General features: G+C 41.2%; 1 protein-coding gene across 2 annotated transcripts in view; it reads left to right on the forward strand.

The window, feature by feature from the left end:
• swm (Zinc finger protein swm) overlaps nucleotides 1-19660 on the forward strand; it is a 240896-nt gene that overhangs the window by 142399 nt on the left and 78837 nt on the right. For both annotated transcript variants that reach the window (XM_071664921.1, XM_071664922.1), the window contains exons 11-12: nucleotides 3099-3233; nucleotides 3950-4258. In XM_071664921.1, the coding sequence (XP_071521022.1) occupies nucleotides 3099-3233; nucleotides 3950-4258 (444 nt within the window). The remainder of the gene's footprint in view (nucleotides 1-3098; nucleotides 3234-3949; nucleotides 4259-19660) is intronic.

Here is a 19660-nt window from a genome sequence, read left to right on the forward strand (position 1 = left end):
GCCACCAGTGCTGTATCATCAGCGAACAACAACTGACTCACTTCCCAAGCTCTCTCATCCCCACCAGATTTCATACTTGCCCCTCTTTCCAAAACTCTTGCATTCACCTCCCTAACAACCCCATCCATAAACAAATTAAACAACCATGGAGACATCACACACCCCTGCCGCAAACCTACATTCACTGAGAACCAATCACTTTCCTCTCTTCCTACATGTACACATGCCTTACATCCTCGATAAAAACTTTTCACTGCTTCTAACAACTTGCCTCCCACACCATATATTCTTAATACCTTCCACAGAGCATCTCTATCAACTCTATCATATGACTTCTCCAGATCCATAAATGCTACATACAAATCCATTTGCTTTTCTAAGTATGTCTCACATACATTCTTCAAAGCAAACACCTGATCCACACATCCTCTACCACTTCTGAAACCACACTGCTCTTCCCCAATCTGATGCTCTGTACATGCCTTCACCCTCTCAATCAGGAACACTCAACAAACTTATACCTCTGTAATTTGAGCACTCACTCTTATCCCCTTTGCCTTTGTACAATGGCACTATGCATGCATTCCGCCAATCCTCAGGCACCTCACCATGAGTCATACATACATTAAATAACCTTACCAACCAGTCAATAATACAGTTACCCCCTTTTTTAATAAATTCCACTGCAGTACCATCCAAACCTGCTGCCTTGCTGGCTTTCATCTTCCGCAAAGCTTTTACTACCTCTTCTCTTCTTACCAAATCATTTTCCCTAACCCTCTCACTTTGCACACCACCTCGACCAAAACACCCTATATCTGCCACTCTATCATCAAACACATTCAACAAACCTTCAAAATACTCACTCCATCTCCTTCTCACATCACCACTACTTGTTATCACCTCCCCTTTTGTGCCCTTCACTGAAGTTCCCATTTGCTCCCTTGTCTTACGCACTTTATTTACCTCCTTCCAGAACATCTTTTTATTCTCCCTAAAATTTAATGATACTCTCTCACCCCAACTCTCATTTGCCCTCTTTTTCACCTCTTGCACCTTTCTCTTGACCTCCTGTCTCTTTCTTTTATACATCTCCCACTCAATTGCATTTTTTCCCTGCAAAAATCGTCCAAATGCCTCTCTCTTCTCTTTCACTAATAATCTTACTTCTTCATCCCACCACTCACTACCCTTTCTAATCAACCGTTCAAACTTACCTACCAATTTACTTGTCCCTCAACTCTACTGAACCTAATAACCTTGCTCTTATTCACATTTACTCTCAGTTTTCTTCCTTCACACACTTTACCAAACTCAGTTACCAACTTCTGCAGTTTCTCACCCGAATCAGCCACAAGCGCTGTATCATCAGCGAACAACAACTGACTCACTTCCCAAACCCTCTCATCCACAACAGACTGCATACTTGCCCCTCTTTCCAAAACTCTTGCATTCACCTCCCTAACAAACCCATCCATAAACAAATTAAACAACTATGGAGACAACACACACCCCTGCTGCACACCGACATTCATTGGGAACCACTCACTTTCCTCTCTTTCTACTCGTACACATGCCTTACATTCTCGATAAAAACTTTTCAGTGCTTCTATCAACTTACCTCTCACACCGTATACTCTTAATAACCTTCCACAGAGCATCTCTATCAACCCTATCATGTTCCTTCTCCATATCCATAAATGCTATGTACAAATTCATCTGCTTTTCTAAATATTTCTCACATACATTCTTCAAAGCAAACACCTGATCCACTCATCCTCTACCACTTCTGAAACCACACTGCTCCTCCCTAATGTATATAATTACCCAGGAATACTCAACAAACTTATGCCTCTGTAATTTGAACACTCGCCTTAATCTCCTTTGTCTTTGTACATTGGCACTATACATTCTTTCCACCAATCCTCAGGCACGTCGCCATGGACCATTCATACATTGAATATCCTCACCACCCAGTTAACAACAGTCACCCCCTTTTTAATAAATTCCACAGCAATACCGTCCAAACCCGCCGCCTTGCTGGCTTTCATCTTCTGCAAAGCTCTCAATACCTCTTCTCTGTTTACTGAATCATTCTCCCTGACCCTCTCACTTTGCACACCACCTTGACCAAAACGCCCTATATCTGCCACTTTATCATCACACGCATTCAACAAACCTTCAAAATACTCCATCTCCCTCTTACTTCACTACTACTTGTTATTACCTCCCCACTTGCCCCTTCACCAATTTTCCCATTCGTTCCCTTATTTATTTATTTTACTTAGTCGCTATTTCTCATGATAGCTGCAAGCATTTGGATATGGTGAGAGAATTGATGCAGGCTAGGTATAATTCAGGAGATGCAGGAGGAATGATTCAGTATCAGATACAGACATTGGTCTTGTTTTATGAATGAGCTTAGTGCCTAAAGTGAAAAATGTTAAGCACTGTTATAAGTGTTGAATTTTGTATTTCACTTTAATACCTTGGGGATGGGTTAAGGGTGTGTGTGAGTGATGTTTCAAAATTCTCGATATACATTTGGGGATGCAGTAATGGTAATAGATTGTTTAACCAAATGTTTTGAAAATGAATATATTAAGGAGTGTTTTGCATATCTATGGCAGTACTAATCTAAGAAAGCTTTGTCTTTGCCATTTTCTCATATAACTCTTACAGTTTCATTGTATATGTTATTAAAGATCTATTCTTGTGATTTTATTGTATGGAAAAGGAAAGTATATAAGGAATGAAAATTTAATTTAAGTGGAAGTTATTTTCAAAGCTTCCTATATCCTTCCACAAATGCAGGTGTAATTTACTTAATGTGAATTATGTAGAATGATTGAAATACATGATTTAGAATGATTGAAACAGGCTACTTTACCCTTAATTTTTTTAAAGAAGGTTTGGGATATGATCTTATAATTGTGAATACCTACCAGCTTGTGGTCCTTCAGGTGATATTATTTGAAACATCTGTCCATCAAGTTTGGTCTGCCTTATCCTGCCATGGATATGTAATGGCACATTTTGAGAACTTTGCTACCATGGGAAGGGAAAGATGCACTCATTCTGCATGTTATATTTTTTAGAGTAAAATTGATCGAGGAGGTGGATACTCTCCTCATCCTATGAGGCCAGTGCATGACAGGTTGGGCGTCCGGCATCCCAACAAAACACTTAACAAGACAGTTGTTGAATCAGTCAGTGAGGATAAAAATGAGAAGGTAAAGGAAGCTATTTGTATTACTTTTGAGAGAACTAAACCAAATTGAGGAATATTTTGGGAGATTTATTTATTTTACTCATTAGTTAGTTGGATTTCTGCTGTGTGGTTCTACATTGTGATAGGATATCTGGAATAGAGCCTGCATCAGCCAGCTTACTTTGAGTGCATGTAAACTAAATTCATTATAGATTTACAAGTTTTTAGAGCCAAAACTGTAAGCTCTAGCACACTGAAAAGATCTCTGATTGTCTGGAGTGTAACTTCATCTCAGCTATAGAGCTGTAGAAAGGGTGTTTAAAGATATAAAGAGTGGATTTTTTTTTTAATGTAGTGAATAAGGAACGGTCCTTTATGAATGCTGGATATTTTTTAATTTATTAAAAGTTTTTGAGAGTAAACCATAACAGTTTAGCAGAGTCCTAAAGAGGCTTATGTAAACTTTATTACTATTACTGTTTTTTCAATTTGATGTTTTAGTGTGTGTAGGATCACTAAAGTCTAGAGTTATCATGTTAATGACTTGGATTTGATTTGAGTGTGATGATTCTTTCTAACGATAGTTTTGTCGAATCCTTAAAATTGGTTTGTTGTAGCATGTAAAGATTCAGGATAAGATAACACTTTGGTAATTTATTTTTCTCATACTTTCAGTTGATGATGATGTTATGTGTCAGTTTAATGAATGGTCATTTATTTTTCTCGTACTTTCAATAGGTGATGATGTCACGTGGCAGCCTGGTGAAAACGGTTTATAACACCCACGCTCTTCATTCTGTTGCTGCCACAGCTGTTAGTGCTTCCTCCTATGCTCCCACTTCACCTGGAGCTGTTGCACCTACCTCTCTTGTATCTGGGTCTCATTCCTTACCTTCTGCAACTGGAGCTGTTGCACCCACCTCACCTGTAGCTGGGCCTCCATCATTGCCAGTTACTGCACCTGACTCCACGCACACTGCTGCTGCTGACACAAAGAGACAAGAGATAGATGCCATTCTAAAGCATCGAGAACTCTTGGCTGCAGAGGTATAGTAATTTATTTTTTCTGAATATGCAACTAAATGAATGATCTTTTAAATCACTTTAGCTATTATGTGTTATGTGTACCAGTTTTTGTATTACAAGATATATTTATTGAAATCTTAATCAGGGGCACTATGAAAAATGTTTAAATGCTTAGTACCCACCTTGATTCATACAAGAGTTTTTGTATTAAAGTCATTTATACCTCTTACCTCATGATGCATGACATTGGAAATACACATTGCCCTCCTTTGTATTACTGTTATATTGTCACACTACCTTTTTCTTACACAAATGGGTCTTCTGCCTTAACAAAATAGTATCAGAAAGGAATCTTATGGGAAGAAGAAGTGTGAAATGATAATATAGAGTGAAAAAAATGGGGGAGGGGGAGTTTCACAGTTCATGGTGGGAACTGACCAGTAACGGCTCACAAGGCCTAGAGTATTGAGGGTGAGAAACCAAATGAGAGACTGATGCAGGAAATAGTGATTGAATATGAAAAAGGAGATATATATCTTATCACTGGGACAGGGGAAAAAGAATACTTCCCATGTATGCCCTGCATATCGTAGAAGGGAACTAAAAGAGGAGGGAGTGGTAGGCTGAAAATCCTCCCCTCTAGCTTTTACTTTTCCAAAAGAAGGAACAGAGAAGGGGGCCAAGTGAGGGTATTTCCCTCTTAGGCTCAGTCCTCTGTTCTTAACGCTACCTTGCTAATGCGGGAAATGGTGAATATGTATGAAACGAAAAATTATATATCTATCTCTGTGTATATATTATTATTATATTATTATACTTCATTGCTGTTTCCTACATTGGCAAAGTAGTGCAAGGAAAAAGACAAAGAATAGCCCAACTCATATACACACATAAATGCCCTTACATACACAGACATATACATATATACACATGTACATATTCATACTTGCTGTCTTCATCCATTCCCGTTGCCAGCCTGCCACATAGGAAACAGCCTTCAAAGCAGACACCTGACCCACACATCCTCTACCACTTCTGAAAACACACTGCTCTTCCCCAGTCTGATGCTCTGTATATGCCTTTACCCTCTCAGTCGATATCCTCCCATATAATTTCCGTAGGAATACTCAACAAACTTATTGCCTCTGTATATGCCTTTACCCTCTCAGTCGATATCCTCCCATATAATTTCCGTAGGAATACTCAACAAACTTATTGCCTCTGTAATTTGAACACTCACCTTTATCCCCTTTGCCTTTGTACAATGGCACTATGCATGCATTCCGCCAATCCTCAGGCACTTCACCATGATCCATACATACAGTGAATATCCTTACCAACCAATCAACAACACAGTCGCCCCCTTTTCTAATAGATTCCAATGCAGTACCATCCAAATCTGCCACCTTGCCGGCTTTCATCTTCTGCAAAGCTTTCCCTACCTCTTCTCTTTTTACCAAACCATTCTCCCTGACTCTCTCACTTCGCACAGCACCCTGACCAAAACACCGTATATCTGCCACTCTTATCATCAAACATTCAACAAACCTTCAAACTACTCTTTCCATCTCCTCCTTACTTCATCACTACTTGTTATTACCTCCCAATTTGCCCCTTCACTGATGTTCCCATTTGTTTTCTTGTCATACACATGTTATATACTTCTTTCCAAAACATCTTTTTATCCTCCCTAAAATTTAATGATACTCTTTCACTCGAACTCTCATTTGCCCTCTTTTTCACCTCTTGCGCCTTTCTCTTGACCTCCTGCTGCTTTCTTTTATACATCTCCCGGTCATTTACAGTACTTCTCTGCAAAAATTGTCCATATGCCTCTCTCTTCTCTTTTACTAACAGTCTTACTTTTTCATCCCACCACTCACTACCCTTTCTAATCTGCCCACCTACCACCTTTCTCATGCCACATGCATCTTTTGCGCAAGCCATCATTAGTTCTGTAAATACATCCCATTCTTCACCCACTCCCCTCACGTCATTTGCTCTCACCTTTTTCCATTCTACACTCAGTCTCTCCTGGTACTTCCTCACACAAGTCTCCTTTCCAAGCTCACTTACTCTCACCACTCTCGTCTCCCCAATATTCTCTCTTCTTTTCTGAAAACCTCTACAAATCTTCACCTTAACCTCCACAAGATAGTGATCAGACATCCCTCCAGCTGCCCCTCTAAGAACAGTTTCATCCAAAAGTCTCCCTTTTACATGCCTATTAATTAACACAATCCAATAATGCCCTTTGGCCATCTCTCCTAATCACATATGTATACTTATGTATATCTCTCTTTTTAAACTAGGTATTACAGATCACCATACCTTTTTCAGCACACAAATCCACAAGCTGTTCACCATTTTCATTTACAACACTGAACACCCCATGTACACCAATTATACCTTCAACTGCCACATTACTTACCTTCACATTCAAATCACCCATCACTGTAACCGTATCTCTTGCATGAAAGCTACAAACACACCTACTCAGCTACTCCCAAAACACTTGCCTCCCATGATCTTTCTTCTCATGACCTGGTGCATATGCACCGATTATCACCCATCTCTCTCTCCATCCACTTTCAGTTTTACCCACATCAATCTAGAATTTACTTTCTTACACTTTAGCACTTGCTCCCATAACTCCTGCTTCAGGAGAAGTGCTACTCTTGTCCTTTCACCACCACCTGACTTAACCTCCAAGACATTCCCAAACCACTCTTTATTATTATTATTTTACTTAACCAGTTTCCCGTGTCAGCAAGGTGGCGCAAGGAAACAGATGAAGAATGGCCCAACCTCTCATATACACACACACACACACACATATATATATATACATAAATGCCCATTCACAGACATAAACATACATATACATATCAACATATACATACATATACATACACAGAAACATACATATATACACTTGTATATATTCATACTTCCTGCCATCATCCATTCCTGTTGCTACCCTACCACAGAGGAAATAGCAAAGTAGCACCAGGAAAAGACAAAAGAAAAGGCCACATTCACTCACACTCAATCTCTGTCTGTCATGTGTAATGCACCAAAACCCCAGCTCCCTTTCCACATCCAGCCCCCACAAACCTTTCCATGGTTTATCCCAGGTGCTTCACATGTCCTGGTTCAATCCTTTGACAGCACATCAACCCTGGTATACCTCATCGTTCCAGTTCATTCTATTCCTTGCATGCCTTTCACTTTCTTGTATGTTCAGTCCCTTATAGCTCAAAATCTTTATCACTTCATTCTCCCACCTCCAATTTGGTCTCCTGCTTCTTATTCTCTCCACCTTTGACACATGTATTGTTTTTGTTAATCTTTCCTCACTCATTCTCTCTATGTGTCCAAACCATTTTAACCAACCCTCTTCTGCTCTCTCAACCGCACTCTTTTTATTACTACACTTCTCTCTTACCCTTTCATTACTTACTCGATCAAACAACCTCACACCACATATTGTACTCAAACATTTCATTTCCAACTCATCCACCCTCCTCTGCACAACCCTATCTAAAGCCCATGCCTCACAACCATATAACATTGTTAGAACCACTACTCCTTCAATCATACATACCCATTTTTGCTCTCCGGGATAATATTCTCGCCTTTCACACATTCTTCAACACTCCCAGAACCTTCGCCCCCTTCCCCACCCTGTGACTCATTTACTCTTCCATGGTTCCATCAGCTGCTAAGTCCACTTCCAGATATCTAAAACACTTCACTTCCTCCAGTTTTTCTCCATTCAAACTGACCTCCCACTTAACTTGCCCTCAACCCTACTGAACCTAATAACCTTGCAATTATTTATATTTACTATCAACTTTCTCCCTTCACACACTTTACCAAACTCAGTCACCAACCTCAGCAGTTTCTCATCTGAATCAGCCACCAGTGCTGTATCATCAGTAAACAACGACTCACTTCCCAAGCCCTCTCATCCACTACAGACTGTATGCTTGCCCCTCTCTCCAAAACTCTTGCATTTACTAAACACCCCGTCCATAAACAAATTAAACAACCATGGAGACATCATGCACCCCTGGCGCAAACCGACATTCACTGGGAACCAATCACTTTCCTCTACTGTTACTTGTACACATGCCTTACATCCTTGGTAAAAACTTTTCACTGCTCCTAGCTTCTGAACTCCCACACCATATACTCTTAAAACCTTCCACAAAGCATCTCTATAAACAATATCATATGCTTTCTCCAGATCCATAAATGCTACATACAAGTCCATCTATTTTCTAAGTATTTCTCACATACATTCTTCAAAGCAGACACCTGATCCACACCTCCTCTACCACTTCTGAAACCACACTGCTCTTCCCATTCTGATGCTTTGTACATGTCTTTACCTTCTCAGTCAACACCCTCCCTTATAATTTCCCATGAATACTCAACAAACTTATTGCCTCTGTAATTTGAACACTTACCTTTATCCCATTGCCTATGTACAGTGGCACTTTACATGCATTCTGCCAATCCTCAGGCACTTCACCATGATCCATACATACACTGAATATCCTTACCAACCAGTTGACAACACTGTCACCCCCTTTTCTAATAAATTCCAATGCAGTACCATCCAAACCTGCCACCACGCCAGCTTTCATCTTCTGCAAAGCTTTCCCTACCTCTTCTCTTTACCAAACCATTCTCCCTAACCCTCTCACTTCGCACACCACCCTGACCAAAACACCTTATATCTACTCTTCTATCATCATACTCGCTCAACAGACCTTCAAAATACTCACTCCATCTCCTTTTCACTTCATCACTACTTGTTATTACCTCCCCATTTTCCCCCTTCATTAATGTTCCCATTTGTTCTCTCGTCATATGCACGTTACTTTCTATTTTCCAAAACATCTTTTTTATTCTTAAAATTTAATGATACTCTCACCCAAACTCTCATTTGCCCTCTTTTTCATCTCTTGCACCTTTCTCTTGACCTCCTGCTGCTTTCTTTTATACATCTCCTAGTCATTTGCAGTACTTCCATGCAAAAATTGTCCAAATACCTCTCTCTTCTATTTCACTAACAACCTTACTTCATCCCACCACTCACCACCCTTTCTAATCTGCCCACCTCCCACCTTTCTCATGCCACATGCATCTTTTATGCAAGCTCTCACTGCTTCCCAAAATGCATTCCATTCTTCACCCAATCCCTCACATCATCTGCTCTCACCTTTTGCCATTCTAAACTCAATCTCTCCTAGTACTTCCTCACATAAGTCTCCTTTCCAAGCTCACTTACTCTCACCACTCTCTTTCCTCAACATTCTCTCTTCTTTTCTGAAAACTACTACAAATCTTCACCTTTGCCTCCACAAGATAGTGATCAGACATCCCTCCAGCTACCCCTCTCTGAACATTTACATCCAAAAGTCTCTCTTTTACATACCTATTAATTAGCACATAACCCAACAATGCCCTTTGACCATCTCTCCTAATCACATATGTATACTTATTTACATCTCTCTTTTTAATCCAGGTATTCCCAATCACCACTCCTTTTTCAGTGCACAAATCCACAAGCTCTTCACCATTTCTGTTTAAAACACTGAACACCCCATGTACACCAATTATACCCTCAAGTGTCACATTACTGACCTTCACATTCAGATCATCCATCAATATAACCCGGTCTCTTGCATGAAAGCTACTAACACACTTACTCAGCTTCTCCCAAAACACTTGCCTCTCATGATCTCTTTTCTCATGACCAGGTGCATAGGCACCAGATATCACCCATCTCTCTCCATCCACTTTCAGTTTTACCCACATCAATATAGAATTTACTTTCTTACTTTTTATCACTTATTCCCACAACCCCTGCTTCAGGAGAAATGCTACTCCTTCCTTACCTCTTGTCCTTTCTTCAACCCCTGACTTTACTTCCAAGATATTCCCAAACCACTCTTTATTATTATTATTTTACTTAACCGCTGTTTCCCGCATCAGTGAGGTAGTGCTAGGCAACAGATGAAGAATGGCCCAACCTCTCATATACACATATATATACATAAACGCCCATACACGCACATAAACATGCAAATACATATCAACGTATATTTTATTTATTTTTTTATTTTGCTTTGTCGCTGTCTCCCGCGTTTGCGAGGTAGCGCAAGGAAACAGACGAAAGAAATGGCCCAACCCACCCCCATACACATGTATATACATACACTTCCACACACGCAAATATACATACCTATACATCTCAATGTACATATATATATACATACACAGACATATACATTTGTACATAATTCATACTGTCTGCCTTTATTTATTCCCATCGCCACCTCGCCACACATGGAATAACATCCCCCTCCCCCCTCATGTGTGCAAGGTAGCACTAGGAAAAGACAACAAAGGCCCCATTCGTTCACACTCAGTCTCTAGCTGTCATGTAATAATGCCCGAAACCACAGCTCCCTTTCCACATCCAGGCCCCCACAGAACTTTCCATGGTTTACCCCAGATGCTTCACATGCCCTGATTCAATCCATTGACAGCACGTCGACCCCGGTATACCACATCGATCTAATTCACTCTATTCCTTGCCCTCCTTTCATCCTCCTGCATGTTTAGGCCCCAATCACTCAAAATCTTTTTCACTCCATCTTTCCACCTCCAATTTGGTCTCCCACTTCTCCTCGTTCCCTGCACCTCCGACACATATATCCTCTTGGTCAATCTTTCCTCACTCATTCTCTTCATGTTCCCAAACCATTTCAAAACACCCTCTTCTGCTCTCTCAGCCACGCTCTTTTTATTTCCACACATCTCTCTCACCCTTACATTACTTACTCAATCAAACCACCTCACACCACATATTGTCCTCAAACATCTCATTTCCAGCACATCCACCCTCCTGCGCACAACTCTATCCATAGCCCACACCTCGCAACCATACAACATTGTTGGAACCACTATTCCTTCAAACATACCCATTTTTGCTTTCCAAGATAATGTTCTTGACTTCCAAACATTCTTCAAGGCTCCCAGGATTTTCGCCCCCTCCCCCACCCTATGATTCACTTCCGCTTCCATGGTTCCATCCGCTGCCAGATCCACTCCCAGATATCTAAAACACTTTACTTCCTCCAGTTTTTCTCCATTCAAACTTACCTCCCAGTTGACTTGACCCTCAAGCCTACTGTACCTAATAACCTTGCTCTTATTCACATTTACTCTTAACTTTCTTCTTTCACACACTTTACCAAACTCAGTCACCAGCTTTTGCAGTTTCTCACATGAATCAGCCACCAGCGCTGTATCATCAGCGAACAACAACTGACTCACTTCCCAAGCTCTCTCATCCCCAACAGACTTCATACTTGCCCCTCTTTCCAAAACTCTTGCATTCACCTCCCTAACAACCCCATCCATAAACAAATTAAACAACCATGGAGACATCACACACCCCTGCCGCAAACCTACATTCACTGAGAACCAATCACTTTCCTCTCTTCCTACACGTACACATGCCTTACATCCTCGATAAAAACTTTTCACTGCTTCTAACAACTTGCCTCCCACACCATATATTCTTAGTACCTTCCACAGAGCATCTCTATCAACACTATCATATGCCTTCTCCAGATCCATAAATGCTACATACAAATCCATTTGCTTTTCTAAGTATTTCTCACATACATTCTTCAAAGCAAACACCTGATCCACACATCCTCTACCACTTCTGAAACCACACTGCTCTTCTCCAATCTGATGCTCTGTACATGCCCTCACCCTCTCAATCAATACCCTCTCATATAATTTACCAGGAATACTCAACAAACTTATACCTCTGTAATTTGAGCACTCACTCTTATCCCCTTTGCCTTTGTACAATGGCACTATGCACGCATTCCGCCAATCCTCAGGCACCTCACCATGAGTCATACATACATTAAATAACCTTACCAACCAGTCAACAATACAGTCACCCCCTTTTTTTAATAAATTCCACTGCAATACCATTCAAACCTACTGCCTTGCCGGCTTTCATCTTCCGCAAAGCTTTTACTACCTCTTCTCTGTTACCAAATCATTTTCCCTAACCCTCTCACTTTGCACACCACCTCGACCAAAACACCCTATATCTGCCACTCTATCATCAAACACATTCAACAAACCTTCAAAATACTTATTCCATCTCCTCACATCACGACTACTTGTTATCACTTCCCCATTAGCCCCCTTCACTGAAGTTCCCATTTGCTCCCTTGTCTTACGCACTTTATTTACCTCCTTCCAGAACATCTTTTTATTCTCCCTAAAATTTAATGATACTCTCTCACCCCAACTCTCATTTGCCCTCTTTTTCACCTCTTGCACCTTTCTGTTGACCTCTTGCCTCTTTCTTTTATACATCTCCCACTCAATTGCATTTTTCCCCGCAAAAATCGTCTAAATGCCTCTCTCTTCTCTTTCACTAATAATCTTACTTCTTCATCCCACCACTCACTACCCTTTCTAATCTGCCCACCTCCCACGCTTCTCATGTCACAAGCATCTTTTGGGCAACCATCAATGCTTCCCTAAATACATCCCATTCCTCCCCCACTCCCCTTGCCTCCTTTGTTCTCACCTTTTTCCATTCTGTACTCAGTCTCTCCTGGTACTTCCTCACACAAGTCTCCTTCCCAAGCTCACTTACTCTCACCACTCTCTTCACCCCAACATTCTCTCTTCTTTTCTGAAAACCCATACAAATCTTCACCTTCGCCTCCACAAGATAATGATCAGACATCCCTCCAGTTGCACCTCTCAGCATATTAACATCCAAAAGTCTCTCTTTCGCATGCCTGTCAATCAACATGTAATCCAATAACGCTCTCTGGCCATCTCTCCTACTTACATACGTATACTTATGTATACGAATAAAGTGTATATGAACGCGCACCTTCATAGAACATACTTATGTATATCTTGCTTTTTAAACCAGGTATTCCCAATCACCAGTCCTTTTTCAGCACATAAATCTACAAGCTCTTCACCATTTCCATATACAACACTGAACACCCCATGTATCCCAATTATTCCCTCAACTGCCACATTACTCACCTTTGCATTCAAATCGCCCATCACTATAACCCGGTCTTGTGCATCAAAACCACTAACACACTCATTCAGCTGCTCCCAAAACACTTGCCTCTCATGATTGTTCTTCTCATGCCCAGGTGCATATGCACCAATAATCACCCATCTCTCTCCATCAACTTTCAGTTTTACCCATATTAATGTAGAATTTACTTTCTTACATTCTATCACATACTCCCACAACTCCTGTTTCAGGAGTAGTGCTACTCATTCCCTTGCTCTTGTCCTCTCACTAACCCCTGACTTTACTCCCAAGACATTCCCAAACCACTCTTCCCCTTTACCCTTGAGCTTCATTTCACTCAGAGGCAAAACATCCAGGTTCCTTTCCTTAAACATACTTCCTGTCTCTCCTTTTTTTTCACATCTTGGTTACATCCACACACATTTAGACATCCCAATCTGAGCCTTCGAGAAGGATGAGCACTCCCCGAGTGACTCCTTCTTCTGTTTCCCATTTTTGAAAGTTAAAATACAAGGAGGGGAGGATTTCTTGCCCCCTGCTCCCGTCCCCTCTAGTATGTATATATATATATACATACACAGAAACATACATATATATACACATTTTGGAAAGGATCACAATTTTGCGCGTGATCAAGATATTCCTATGAGTCCATGGGGAAAATGAAACACGAAAAGTTCCCAAGTGCACTTTCGTGTAATAATCGCATTATCAGGGGAAACACAAGAGAGAAATATAACAGTCAGTTGATATGCATCGAAGAGACGAAGCTAGGACGCCATTTGGTAAACATGTTTACCAAATGGCGTCCTAGCTTCGTCTCTTCGATGCATATCAACTGACTGTTATATTTCTCTCTTGTGTCTCCCCTGATGATGTGATTATTACACGAAAGTGCACTTGGGAACTTTTCGTGTTTCATTTTCCCCGTGGACTCATAGGAATATATATACACATGTATATATTCATACTTCTTGCCTTCATCCATTCCTGTCGCTACCCCACCACACAAGATATAGCAAGGTAGCTCCAGGAAAAGACAAAAGAAAAGGCCACATTCGCTCACACTCAATCTCTATCTGTCATGTGTAATGCACTGAAACCACAGCTCCCTTTCCACATCCAGGCCCCACAAGCCTTTCCATGGTTTACCCCAGACGCTTCATATGCTCTGGTTCAATCCATTGACAGCACGTCAACCCCGGTAGTCCACATCATTCCAATTCACTTTATTCCTTGCATGCCCTTCACCCTTCTGTATGTTCAGGCCCTTATCACTCAAAATGGTTTTCACTCCATCCTTCCACCTCCAAACTGGTCTCCCACTTCTTGTTCCCTCCACCTCTGACACATATATCTTCTTTGTTTATCTTTCCTCACTCATTTTCTCCATGTGTCCAAACCATTTCAACACACTCTCTTCTGCTCCCTCATCACAGTCTTTTTATTACCACACATCTCTCTTACCCTTTCATAACTTCTCGATCAAACCACCTCACACTACATATGGTTCTCAGACATTTCATTTCCAATATGTCCACCCTTCTCTGTACAACCCTATCTATAGCCCTATGCCTCACAACCATATAACATTGTTGGAACCACTATACCTTCAAACATACCCATTTTTGCTCCGAGAAAATGTTCTCGCCTTCCACACATTTTTAAACGCTCCCAGAACCTTTGCCCCCTCCCCCACCATGTGACTCACTTCCTCTTCCATGGTTCCATCCGATGCTAAGTCCACTCCCAGATATGTAAAACACTTCACTTCCTCCAATTTTTCTCCAAACAAACTTACCTCCCAATTAAGTTGTCCCTCAACCCTACTGAACCTTATAACCTTGCTCTCATTCCCATTTACTCTCAACTTTCTCCTTTTAGACACTTTACCAAACCTCTGCAGTTTCTCACCCGAATCAGCCAACAGCGCTGTATCATCAATGAACAACAACTGACTCACTTTCCAGGCCCTCTCATCCACAACAGACTGCATACTTTCCCCTCTCTCCAAAACTCTTGCATTCACCTCCCTAACCACCGCATTCATAAACGAATTAAACAACCATGGAGACATCACGCACCCATGCCACAAACCAACATTCCCTGGGAACCAATCACTTTCCTCTCTTCCTACTCATACACATGACTTAGTTCGAGGACCGAAAATGAAACACTACTGACCAGATACTTTGTTGGTTTGAAAGTAACAATTGTGGACAATCAACCTGTAGATAAATGAATGGAGATAATAGCTTGAGTACTGGACATCACAATTTCCTGTATTGAACGTGCAGCCTGTACTATGCATTGTTGTAAGTTTCATTTTGCAAAACTTTTTTTCAAAATTTCTTATTTTTGACATGTGTGGTATTCTTAAAACAAAACTAAACAACTTTGTGTCTACCCTGTTGAGAGAGAGAGAGAGAGAGAGTCCCTACCTACCTACAAGTACCTACAAATTTTTTTAGCCAAATTGGTAGGGATAGTGCAAAGCATTCACCATATATCTTGCTTAAAGTATACGACTATTCTCAGCTGCCACCTGTGTTTCAAAATCACGACTTTTGGTTCATCTGAAACTGATTTCAACCATATATAAAGTTCTCTCTCAATTCTCTTTGTGGCTGACAAAGTTGGCAGCTCTGCAACTAACCTGTTCCTAAATCCTGCTAAACCTAATAAGATTATTTTTATTCACATTCACTCTCAACTCTCTCCATTCGTAGACTCTTCCAAACTCAGTCTCCAACTTATGCAGTTTCTCACTTGAATCTGCCCTCCAGTGCTTTGTAATCAGCAAAAAACAACTGACTTACTTCCCATGCCCTCACGTATCCCACAGACTGCATAGTCTCCCCTTTCTCCAAGACTCTTGCATTTTTACTTCCCTCAGCACCCCATCCATAAACAAAATGAACAACATGGTGACAGCACACAGCTTTGGCACAGCCCAACCTTCACTTGGAGACATTCTTTTGCATCTCTTCCTACTCATACACAAGCCTTACACCCTTACACCCTTACACCAATCATAATTGATAATATCGAGTAGGAGAGTTGGTCAACATTCATTACAGGATTACATATCAATTAAAAGGCATGTAAAAGAAAGAATTTTGGGTGTAAATGTTCGGAGAGAGGCAGCTATTGGGATGTCTGACAACAATCTTAAGGAGGCAAGGCTGAAGATTTTTAGGGGTTTTCAAATAATAAACAATGTTGGGGAGAATAGGGTGGTGAGAGTGAGCGAGCTTGGAAAAGAGACCTGTATAAAGATAGACCCGGAGAGTTTGAATGTAGGAATGGCAAAAGGTGAGAATAAATGAAGTAAGGGAAGTAAGGCAAGCAGTTTTGGCATGTGAAAGAAATGCATGTGGCATGTGAAAGGTGGGAGGTGGGCAACTCAGAAAGGGTATTGAGTGGTGGGAAGAAAATGTTGCTCTTGAAAGAGAAAAGAGAGGCATTTGGGCAGTGCTTATAAGGAAGGAATGCAAAATGATTGTGGGATGTATAAAAGAAAGTGTGTGACTGTGTTGTTAACTGGTAGGTAAGGATTTTTAACGTATGTATGGCGTTTTGCACTACCTCGCAAATGCGGGAGACAGCAACAACAAAAAAAAAATAAATAAAAAAATGAAAAAAAAAAAAAAAAAAAGGCTCATGGTGAGGTACCTGAGGTGGAGGTCAAGAGAAAGGTGCAAGAGGTGAAAAAAAGGGCAAATGAGAGTTGGGGTGAGAGACTATCAGTAAATTTTAGGGAGAATAAAAAGATGTTCTGGAAGGAGGTAAATAGGGTGCGTAAGACAAGGGAGCAAATGGGAACTTCAGTGAAGGGCGTAAATGGGGAGGTGATAACAAGTAGCGGTGATGTGAGAAGGAGATGGAATGAGTATTTTGAAGGTTTGTTGAATGTGTCTGATGACAGAGTGGCAGATATAGGGTGTTTTGGTCGAGGTGGTGTGCAAAGTGAGAGGGTTAGGGAAAATGATTTGGTAAACAGAGAAGAGGTAGTAAAAGCTTTGCGGAAGATGAAAGCCGGCAAGGCAGCAGGTTTGGATGGTATTGCAGTGGAATTTATTAAAAAGGGGGGTGACTGTATTGTTGACTGGTTGGTAAGGTTATTTAATGTATGTATGACTCATGGTGAGGTGCCTGAGGATTGGCGGAATGCGTGCATAGTGCCATTGTACAAAGGCAAAGGGGATAAGAGTGAGTGCTCAAATTACAGAGGTATAAGTTTGTTGAGTATTCCTGGTAAATTATATGGGAGGGTATTGATTGAGAGGGTGAAGGCATGTACAGAGCATCAGATTGGGGAAGAGCAGTGCGGTTTCAGAAGTGGTAGAGGATGTGTGGATCAGGTGTTTGCTTTGAAGAATGTATGTGAGAAATACTTAGAAAAGCAAATGGATTTGTATGTAGCATTTATGGATCTGGAGAAGGCATATGATAGAGTTGATAGAGATGCTCTGTGGAAGGTATTAAGAATATATGGTGTGGGAGGCAAGTTGTTAGAAGCAGTGAAAAGTTTTTATGGAGGATGTAAGGCATGTGTACGTGTAGGAAGAGAGGAAAGTGATTGGTTCTCAGTGAATGTAGGTTTGCGGCAGGGGTGTGTGATGTCTCCATGGTTGTTTAATTTGTTTATGGATGGGGTTGTTAGGGAGGTAAATGCAAGAGTCCTGGAAAGAGGGGCAAGTATGAAGTCTGTTGGGGATGAGAGAGCTTGGGAAGTGAGTCAGTTGTTGTTCGCTGATGATACAGCGCTGGTGGCTGATTCATGTGAGAAACTGCAGAAGCTGTGACTGAGTTTGGTAAAGTGTGTGGAAGAAGAAAGTTAAGAGTAAATGTGAATAAGAGCAAGGTTATTAGGTACAGTAGGGGTGAGGGTCAAGTCAATTGGGAGGTGAATTTGAATGGAGAAAAACTGGAGGAAGTGAAGTGTTTTAGATATCTGGGAGTGGATCTGTCAGCGGATGGAACCATGGAAGCGGAAGTGGATCATAGGGTGGGGGAGGGGGCGAAAATTTTGGGAGCCTTGAAAAATGTGTGGAAGTCGAGAACATTATCTCGGAAAGCAAAAATGGGTATGTTTGAAGGAATAGTGGTTCCAACAATGTTGTATGGTTGCGAGGCGTGGGCTATGGATAGAGATGTGCGCAGGAGGATGGATGTGCTGGAAATGAGATGTTTGAGGACAATGTGTGGTGTGAGGTGGTTTGATCGAGTAAGTAACGTAAGGGTAAGAGAGATGTGTGGAAATAAAAAGAGCGTGGTTGAGAGAGCAGAAGAGGGTGTTTTGAAATGGTTTGGGCACATGGAGAGAATGAGTGAGGAAAGATTGACCAAGAGGATATATGTGTCGGTGGTGGAGGGAACGAGGAGAAGAGGGAGACCAAATTGGAGGTGGAAAGATGGAGTGAAAAAGATTTTGTGTGATCGGGGCCTGAACATGCAGGAGGGTGAAAGGAGGGCAAGGAATAGAGTGAATTGGAGCGATGTGGTATACAGGGGTTGACGTGCTGTCAGTGGATTGAATCAAGGCATGTGAAGCGTCTGGGGTAAACCATGGAAGGCTGTGTAGGTATGTATATTTGCGTGTGTGGACGTATGTACATGTGTATGGGGGGGGGCATTTCTTTCGTCTGTTTCCTTGCGCTACCTCGCAAACGCGGGAGACAGCGACAAAGTATGAAAAAAAAAAAAAAAAAAGTATGATTGATAATTGTCCATATAGGTTGAGCCTCCTTAATCCGAAAATTCGAAATCTGATGTGCTCCAAAATCCGAAACTTTTTGAGTGGCGACGATGTTGCAATTGGAAAATTCCACACCTGACCTCACTTGCCCATGCTGGGCTCTGACACAATGTTGGTGCCAGTATGTCACAAACCGTCAGACCTATGTGCATTACTCTGTGTTTTGTGCTAATTCTCTGCTCTGTGTGAATAAGATAATGATTGCTTATGACTAGCATATAAGTTCAGAGTCAGGAATGAAGGTGATGCCAAACTACTACAGATTGTCCATATGGCTGGCTGACATTGTGACACCTTAGCTTTCTGATGGTTCATTGTTACACAAACTTTGTTTCATATGCAAAATTATTAAGAATATTGTATACATTATCTTCAGGTTATAAGTTGTATATGAAATGCACATCAACATTTCGACCATTCAACGGTCTTCCTCAGGAGATACCGATTCCAGCATTCGGCAGGACTGTGTTCCCCAGCAAGGGATGGCCACCCAGTTGGACGCCATGGCATGTTGTTCTCTGATTGGATTGCTTTTCCTGCT

Source organism: Panulirus ornatus, chromosome 9 (genome assembly GCF_036320965.1).
Source record: "Panulirus ornatus isolate Po-2019 chromosome 9, ASM3632096v1, whole genome shotgun sequence".
Classification (NCBI taxonomy): domain Eukaryota; kingdom Metazoa; phylum Arthropoda; class Malacostraca; order Decapoda; family Palinuridae; genus Panulirus; species Panulirus ornatus.